This window comes from Manihot esculenta, chromosome 18 (genome assembly GCF_001659605.2).
Source record: "Manihot esculenta cultivar AM560-2 chromosome 18, M.esculenta_v8, whole genome shotgun sequence".
Classification (NCBI taxonomy): Eukaryota; Viridiplantae; Streptophyta; class Magnoliopsida; order Malpighiales; family Euphorbiaceae; genus Manihot; species Manihot esculenta.
Genome location: NC_035178.2, coordinates 23,915,735 through 23,925,103, shown reverse-complemented (window position 1 = coordinate 23,925,103; position 9,369 = coordinate 23,915,735). Strand labels below are relative to the sequence as shown.

General features: G+C 26.1%; 2 protein-coding genes across 2 annotated transcripts; one reads left to right on the top strand and one right to left on the bottom strand.

Annotated features, from left to right (window-relative positions):
* The first annotated feature begins 3,570 nt into the window (after positions 1 to 3,570).
* On the top strand, positions 3,571 to 5,216 carry LOC122722455. The gene is made up of 7 exons (XM_043953158.1): positions 3,571 to 3,615; positions 3,735 to 3,801; positions 3,896 to 4,028; positions 4,087 to 4,286; positions 4,390 to 4,669; positions 4,769 to 4,932; positions 5,026 to 5,216. The coding sequence occupies exons 1-7, from the start codon at positions 3,571 to 3,573 to the stop codon at positions 5,214 to 5,216; spliced, it is 1,080 nt and encodes a 359-aa protein (XP_043809093.1).
* Positions 5,217 to 6,664: 1,448 nt separating this feature from the next.
* LOC110624369 (RING-H2 finger protein ATL54) lies at positions 6,665 to 8,273 on the bottom strand. The gene has a single exon (XM_021769462.2). The coding sequence runs from the start codon at positions 8,077 to 8,079 to the stop codon at positions 6,907 to 6,909; it is 1,173 nt and encodes a 390-aa protein (XP_021625154.2). The 5' UTR covers positions 8,080 to 8,273; the 3' UTR covers positions 6,665 to 6,906.
* Between the last annotated feature and the right edge of the window lie 1,096 nt (positions 8,274 to 9,369).

Below are 9,369 nucleotides of genomic sequence, written 5' to 3'. Positions count from 1 at the left end.
AACCAGAAGAGAAGGGAGGCTGCCCTCTCCCTCTACCTCTGCCACTGGCCCTGAGTTGGTGGCCTTGGCTGTGGCTTGCTGGTGCCACACTTTACCAAGAAAGCTGTCTGCTGGGGCTGACCCATAAAAAGGGTTGCTCTAGGAACCAATCCCGAGGCCATGTGTCCCCTCCTGTTCCACACTTCTGAAAAACCAATTTGTGTTAGTTCCCCAGGCTCGGACCCCCCCCAGACTCGCCCCATTTGTTTTGTTTTGGGCTTTTCTTTTCCCAAACAAATTCTCTTGGGGCCATTCATGTACCATCTGAATCTCTAAAAATTTCTTAGCGATCAAAAGACCTATCAATAATGCCATGGTAATAAAAAAACTGAAAGTTTTCAAATGTTTAATATCCTATTTACTTATATAAATGGAGATTATTAATAAATGTGAATAAAAATAGAAAACACTATCGATTTAAATTAAAAAATAATTAAATTAAATTAATTTAAATTTTAATTTAATTTTATTTATTTTAATTTAATTTAATTTTTAATTTTAAAAATTTAATTATTTAAGCTCGGTGATAATAATATATTATTTTTAATAATATAAAAAGATTAGATTATATTAAGTTAAAATATTTAAATTAAAATTTAAAAATATTAAAAATAAAGTGTAAAAAATAAAAAAATTTATTAAAAATTTAAACTGAATTAAATCAAATCAAATCAGCTTAATTTTGATTTGGTTTAGTTTTATGATCAAAATTAATTTAATTTTTATAAATACTAAAATTTTAATTTTTAATTTATTCGGTTCGGTTTGATTTTAAACCAAAACGACCGAATGCTGGTCATAAAATAAAACTATATGGAATGCTTAAATATTCTTTTGTATAATAATAATTTCAAATTCTTTATAAAATTTCCTTCACTCTAAACAATGAACTATTTAATATATATATATATTTTTTCTTTTATTTTATCAAAATAATAATAGTAATCTCTAATAAAAAATATTAAAATTTTCTAATTGAGAAAAAACTAATTTAAAGGTTAAAAAATTTGAGAAATTAATTTTTATTAAAATTCGATAATTAATTTATTTGTTTCAATTTATATTCAAATTACGTATTGATAAAAAAAATGTTTCTGTATATAACTTATATTATTGCTTTTTAATATATATTTTTAAATTAGTAATAAAACAAAAATTTCTCTTTTATATTTTATTTATAAATAATGTACTTGTTTGAATTTTAATTTAAATAATATTTATAGATTTACAACTATAAATTTAAATGAATCATTTAAAATAAATTAATTTTAATAGCCAATTAAATTTTAATTATTTATTATAATTAAATTAAAACTTTAGATAATTTTAATAATTTCAATTCAATTTAATACACTTATTTATAAAATAAGCAGGTACATATTATTTTTAAATATCTCATATGTCTCGACCAATAAATCGATAACAGTTCTAATTATTATTCAATAAAAATATCGATAAAAAATATTTAAAGAAATTAGTTAAATGAATATAAATCTCACAATTATATTTTCTTTCTATAATAATACAATCCCATAAATTTTATTTTTATTCAAATTTAATTAATATTAAAAATAAATATTTAAATATTTAAAATATATAAGAAAATTACTGATCGATAATAAGGTATATTACTAACAAAATCTACTAAAAGCTATCAATATAACAAACTAACTCTTTTTAAGCAGTTGACATGCGGTGGTTTAATATTTTGACATGCAACGATGAAAAAAATATATAAATATTGCAGTTTTATAAATATGTTTACTTGATAATTAAAAAAAAATTATTAAGATATTAATTTTCTTTTTCTGAAAATTTAGAAAGTGTAGACTAAAATTACTCAATTTCTAATTTCTATTTATACACTATTAGATTTATACAAATTTTGACCGAAAAAAAACCCTCATAATTTTTATCTACTTTATTTTTTCAATATAAAATAATTTTTTAATTTTTCCATTACACCCATTAAATTTTATTAAATACTAAAAAAATATTTTAAATACTTATTTTACACTCGTTAAATTTTATTAAATATTAAAAAATATTTTAAATACTTATTTTAAAAAATAATAATTAATGAGATATTATTTTAAAAATAAAATAAAATTAAGGAATTATAATACTCAATTTATATGTTACTGGTTACTAGTGTCTTTTATTCCATAATTTAATAATATTCTAAATTATTATTCATTTTTTTATGTCATAATAACATATAAATCGAGTTTTATAATTTTATTTTAATTTATGTTATTTCTAACATGACCACTCATTAATTTTTTTAATAGTATTTAAAATATCACTTATTATTTAATAAAATTTAATATTTTTAAAATTAGTATAATTAAAAAATTAAAAAAAATATTTTTTAAATATATATATAAAAAATAAAGTAGATAAAAGTTATGGAATGGAATACAATAGAAAATACCTTTTTAAAAATTTATATATAGAGGGTCAAAAAGACGGTATGATTTTTCATATTTATAATATAAACTTTTAATTTTATATAAAAAAATTTAATTTTAAATTTATTGTAATTGTAATAACTTTTTAAATTAATTTTAATTAGATTTAAATTAATTTACAATATGTCATTGTTTTATCACATAATAATTTGATTATTAAAATTAAATCTTAATTAAAATTCTAAACCCTTAATTATATAAAATTTTTAAATTATATAATTGTAATACTTAATTCTCTTCTGCTTAAATAAAATCTTAATCTAGGGTTTTAGATAATTATGAGTTTTATGTTTTAATTAAAGCTTAATTTAAGTTAATTAACTTTTTTATATGATAAAAATAATAATACAGACATCTGAATTAATTTAAATATAATTAAAATTAATTTAAAAAATTTTTACAATTTCAACAGATTTAAAAATTGAAACTTTTTATCTAAAATTAAAAAATTAGACTATAAATATAAAAATTCATAAAATTAGAGTCTTTTTTGAATCAACAGCCCATACATATATATAATTTGACATCAGACAATTTATTCAACTGATTAAAATAGTGAAATCTAAATTGTTTAATAAATAATAAAATTTCACTACATTTTAAACAAAGGATGTGTTGAAATGAAATTAAGTTATACAAAATTAAATTAAATGAGATGTTTTTAATTAGTTATATCAAAAACAAACTAAAAAAACTATTAAAATAAGAAAAATGATTTTAAATTAAATTAATTAAGTTAATTTATTTAAAATAATAAATTTAAAAATAACATTTAAATTATAGTTAAAAATATTATATTAAACAAATAAAAATATATATTAATCTCTGCATTTGCACGAATTCATCTAGTATATGAGAAAAGTTGGCCAAATATGCCATTATAGTTTCCAATATATCAGAAACCACAAGGGATTCGTAGCTTCGATCATGATCAGATTGAACGTCGGGTGAGATATAAATGCCCTGTGGTTTCTGATACGTGGGAAACTAGAATGGCATTCAATTTGATCATGATCGAAGCTATGAACACCTTGTGGTTTCTGATACCTGGGAAACTGAAATGGCAGATTTGGCCAACTTTTGCGCTGCATGGAGAAGCTCAATGGTTTAGTGATTAATTACCTGAAAGCTTAAAAGTTTTATACTCGTCAATTCCCAAACATTAGCTCCACCGGTACCCTTCTCCTTGTTTTTTTAGTTTCTTCTATAAAACAATCTTATTAGGCGCCAGAGAATAACCTGCTATGGCGGATAAACCCTGAATACAGATACTTCTACAGGGAATCTACAAGTACCTGGGTAAAGCTCTTGATTCTCTTTTCTGACTATAGTTTCCCAATAGAAGTAAATAATTATAATAATACTATTTATTCTTATTGTTTCAGAAATTTCAAAATCACTGAGAGATGCTCCTCCTGCAAACTATACATTGAAGATCGAGTCATTCTCACAGTTATCCAGTATGCTCAGAGACGACAAATACGAATCCCAGGATTTTGGAGCTTGCGGCTACAAATGGTTTGTAATTTATCAATTAGTCAATATCAATTGATGTTATATATTGTCTCTGGCTAAGTCTGGTCGTGATATTTGGATTGGAATATAGGAAATTGGTGTTGTATCCTTATGGAAATTTCAAAAGAGGTGTAAGTGATCACATTTCTCTCTATTTAGCCATGGAGGAGGCTAAAGAAATTCATCCTGGTTCCCAAGTTGAAGTGATCCTCAAATTCTTTGTTTATGATCATATTCGTGACAAGTTCTTGACCATCCAATGTACGTCCATAGCTTTCCATTTAACATATATGGGAAATATTTATTGCAGTAATTATTAGAGACAGGATCAAAGATTTATTGTTATCTTTTTCCATTAATGCAGATGATAGAACCTGTCGTTACCATTCTTTGAAGACTGAAAATGGTTTTGACAAACTAATCTCGCTGGAGCTGTTCGAAGATTGTTCTAATGGATATCTTGTTGATGATTGCTGTTTGTTCGGGATAGAGGTTAATGTTATAAACAATGAAGGCAAGGGAGAGAAAATTTCCATTATAAAAGAACCTAAGAATGGTACGTTTACATGGAAGATTGAAAACTTCTCAGCAATACAAGAAAGTTGCTATCGTTCAGAGGAATTTACCGTTGCAAATCTTAAGTGGTAAGCTGCTAACAATCCCTGGATTCTTTATTTCTTATTTGAGTTCTTTAATGGATGATTTTCATTAAACTGTTAGCGATTGGGAGTAATGCTTTTCAGGCGTTTGTTATTATACCCCAAAGGAGATTCAAGGGCAAGTGGCAAAAGTCTGTCTCTCTTCTTGGAATTACTTGACAACAGTGCTCATCCTCAACTAAGAGTGTTCACAAAATATAATCTGATGGTAAAACGTCAGCTGCTACATAACCATCGAGAGCTTACAGGTAAACAAATATTGAAAAAAAAATAAAATAGATTCTCTATTAGCAGTAATTATGTTAGATTCTCTGATAGATGATTCTCAATCCTCATGTCAGGAAGTGATTGGTTTACCTCCAAATCAAGCCTTACTTGGGGTTTTTCTGACTTCATGCCACTTAGTGACATCCATAATTTATCAAAGACATTTCTAGTGAAAGATAGCTTGATTGTCGAAGCAAAAATTACACTTCTTGCAGATGTTGAAGGTCTCTTTCAAAACTGTAAACGCATTAAAATTGATTGTTAATGTTGCACTGTGCAATTGCAGATTATTATTTTGTTTCTGAGTGTTGGTGGTTTTAAACAGTTTTCAGTTGTATGCTTTCTAGTAGTCGTTGATGTAATTCTACCATGGAAGCTTTTCCTTTTGCTTATTTTAGTTGCTTTCAAAGGAAGGAAATCATTGAATGACTTGTATTGTTAAAACATGGTGTTACAATTCCTAGGAACAAGAAGAAAATTGCAGGAAAAAGATCTTTTAAATGTACTTGGCACTTGCAAAGACCTCGCAATATGAGAACTAGCCATGAATTTCAGCAAGCTTTGATTGCTATCATCCCTCTTTGGAACAATTCCCATGTTGGATTCATACTAATTTTGCCAATTCTCTACCAGGATTTCAATCAGATTTTTCTCCATTTAATTAGCTGCGGCAAAGCCAATAATCCATTTCAATATTGACAAACTCTGTCTTATAATTTTTATACATTTTTTATTTAAATTAATTTAAAAAATTTATTTAATTTTTATCTTTTTTTTTTATCTATGATCAATTATATCATTTACCCATTAATTTAATTATATTTATTTCCTCGATTTTATCCCTTTTTATATTTATCTTAGGCACCGATTAACTTCAAATTGGTACTTAATCCTTATTGGAGCGTAATATTCACTCTTCTGTTATGTCATGGAAATTAAAGATATGAAAAGTTAAAAATTATAAACTAAATATAGCTATAATTAAGAGTAAAATAAGTTTATATTAATTTAATATTATGGAAAAAAAACTAAATCTAATTAAATATTATGATTGAGAGGCCAAAACGCTGTTTTTTTTTTGTTTTTTTTTGAATATATATATATATATTGGTTGAAAAAAATTATTTAATTGTTCAAAGTTTGTGCAAGTAAATCATATTAAACTTATACCCTCTATTTTTTATTAGAAAAATTAGTATTTAATATTGCTTCCATTTTATAATTTTTATCTATTTTATTTTTCATACATAATAAAAAATATAATTTTTTATTAATTTTTATTATACATATTTATTTTAAATATATTAAATTTTATTAAATATTAAAATATATTTTAAAAAATTTATTAAAATAAAATAAAATTAAACAGAGTTATAATGGTACGTAAAAACGAAAAAGACAATAATTACGAAAGAGAGAGGGCCATTCATAGGTTAAAGTTACGGAAGAAGCAAGCATAGCAACTGACATAGGCATTGATCTGCCTGAAGAGAAAAGATTGGACCAATTCAAATTTTAAAACCTTTTGTCTCAGGATCACTTTCAGCACTAAACTTGCATATTCTTCTCATAACTAAGATTAAGGCTCTCCTTGTTTGTGAAAAATAAGGTGTATTTAAAAAAAATTAAGTGAAAAAATAAATTAATTATTTTATTATTTAATTTTAATTTAAAAAATAAAATTTATTAAAAAATTTATATGAAGGTAAAGAATGCAGCATAAAAGCATAATCATATCTAAATAACAAAACTTTTACTTACAATTACATGCCATTGTAACAAAAAAGCAACATTATCCAGTTTCGGATCAACACATCATAATTATTTTTTACTTTATTATTTTTATTAATACAGTATTTGGTGTGTTTTTGCAATCCATAAAACTCGAATTTTGTGAAGAAGTTTGAAAAGATATCAGTTTTTGCAGATTTCTCACCTCATAAAACGGCACCGAATCACAAGGGAAGAACAGAGTTTCTGTTCTTGCTGTATCTCAACAAGAACAATTTCCCACCACAGGACAGTGATCTCTTCAATGAACTTGGCCCAATTTGCAAAGATCTCCCAATAGAAGAACTCCCCATGAATTTTAGCAACCCTTGGTTGCTACAAACTCTCTTTGAAACAATTCCCATATTAGATTCACTCTCTTTTGCCAAGTTACCTGAAATTCTATCAGATTCTATCTCACCAACATTAGCAAGAGCTTGACTGATCTTGAAAGCAGATAAAGAATCTAAAGAAACAGATCTTCTCATTGGCTGGATCCCTTCTTCCTCTCCATTCAATTCTTCAACTCTTTTTCTTCTGTTCTCATCCTGGAATTCTTCTTCTTCTTCTTCTTCTTCTTCTTCTTCTTCCTCTGTTTCAATACTCAATTCACCATCTCCATTCTCAATTATTTCTCCTTCAATATTCTCTGAAACTTCCATCTGGGCTTCTTCTCCAGCGCTTGAACTCTCACCATTGCCTTCCGATGATGAAGCTCTCGCCGGAGTTGTAATGACAGGGGCACGACACAGGGGGCAATTTGTGTGCGATCTGAGCCAAGTATCAATACAAGGGATATGAAAAGCATGGCTACACTTGGGCAAGAGTCTAAGAGTCTCGTCTTCTTGAAACTCACTTAAACAAACAGAGCAATCAGTTCCTTCAACAAGCCCATCGCCTCTCTTGTACTTGCAAACAGCAATGGAATTAATCACCGATGGCTGTAATCCAACAGTGTTTATATACCAGATGGGATGATCAACCACAGGGCCCTGATCTTCATCAAGAAAATCTTGATGAATCTCATTTCTTTGCTCTTCAGATTCCGATCTTCTTCTTCTTGACCCATAATAGAATTTGAAATATACAGCACAGCAGAAAACGAGAAAAAAAACAGAGGCTAGTACAAGACCTGTAATCAAGAACTTCCTGGGCTTTGCATGACGGATTGATGGGGTGGGAGGGAGTTTAAATGGGCAATTGTTGTTGCAATAATCAAAACATATCTGAGTCTGACAATAATCTTCATCATCTGATGAATCACAGGCTTCTTGACAGAGTGACCAGAATGTTCCGCTGATTGGTGGTGAGCTTTCATTGTAATAATCAGACAACAACTTCCTGAATTGCAAACCCATCAGGGAGGAAAAGAAAGGATTGCAGTCTTGGATGTGAAAAGAGAGAAAAGCATCAAAGAGGAATGCTAAGTCAAAGAGTTGCAGGTTCTGGTAGGTAGAGAGAGACAGAGAGAGGTGTTAGGTGATTTTCTAGGCAGCTGCTTGGATTTGAAAAATGAAAGATACTTGAGAATAGAATTTATGGCAATTAGCAATTGGCAAATGGCAAATGGCAAATTGCTTTCATCTTTTATTTTCTGGGTGCTATGCTTGTTTTGACTTTTTTTTGGGATTGCATCTCACCGGCAGCTTGGGCCTCACCTTGATTACCAATCTCAAAGTATACCCCAATACAATTTTGCTTTCACACAAAAAATCAATATTTGTTAATAATTCTTCAATAAAATTTTAAATTTTCACTTGCATTTTTGCTTGCTTGCTGTCAAAGTATCTTCATCCTGGTTATCAAAACCGGTCCGATCACTCAATCAGATCGATTTAATCAGAAATCAAACCGTGATTCAGTTTAATTTAACTATAAAAACCCCTAAACAAAGCTTTCATTGGCAGCAAGATTCATTCATAGCACCTCAATAAGCTAAAGATGGTTTAACCACTGAACTAGGTCCTATGAGATGTTATTTTAAAAAATTATATTAATATAAAGTACTATAATTATGTATCATAATAAAAAATAAAAAATTACAATTTTAATAATTAATATTATTAATAATTTATTTTATCAATTAAATTAAATTTCTATTTGTTAACTTATATTTAGAAAATATTTTTTATAAAAAATATTTTTTATGAAAAATATTTTATATGAGATAATTTATTTTTTATTGTTTAATTTTAATTTAAAAAATAAAATTTTTTAATTAATTTATATATATATATTTTAATAAGAATATCAAAGTGTGAAAAATAATTTTTTTTAAATAATTTAAAAAAGAAAATCATTTTCTTTAAAATGACTTTTTTTTAATTAAAAAAATATTTTTTATTGGATAAATTTTCTAAGTGTTCCAAACATCAAAAATTATGTTTTTGTAAAACAAACTAAGACCAAGTTATATATTATTTTATTTTATTATTTTTTAAATAAGAGAATGAAATTTAGATGGTTGAATCCGAAATTTCAAAATTTCAAAGTCCTTTGTAAAGTAATGTATAAATCTTTGCATTATATTAATTTATATAATTTTAAAATAATAATATTTATAAATAATTGAAAATTTTTTACTTTGAATAAAATTTCTAAATGAAAATTTTTATTTATTATTATAAATTTTTAATTTCTTTAATTCG

Bases quoted from the DNA above. Each gene is read 5' to 3' on its own strand.
- LOC110624369 (XM_021769462.2), bottom strand. From the start codon at position 8,079: ATGGGTTTGCAATTCAGGAAGTTGTTGTCTGATTATTACAATGAAAGC.
- LOC122722455 (XM_043953158.1), top strand. From the start codon at position 3,571: ATGGCAGATTTGGCCAACTTTTGCGCTGCATGGAGAAGCTCAATG. The intron at 3,802-3,895 runs GTACCTGGGTAA...TTATTGTTTCAG, and splicing joins CTTCTACAGGGAATCTACAA to AAATTTCAAAATCACTGAGA. The intron at 4,287-4,389 runs GTACGTCCATAG...CCATTAATGCAG, and splicing joins CAAGTTCTTGACCATCCAAT to ATGATAGAACCTGTCGTTAC.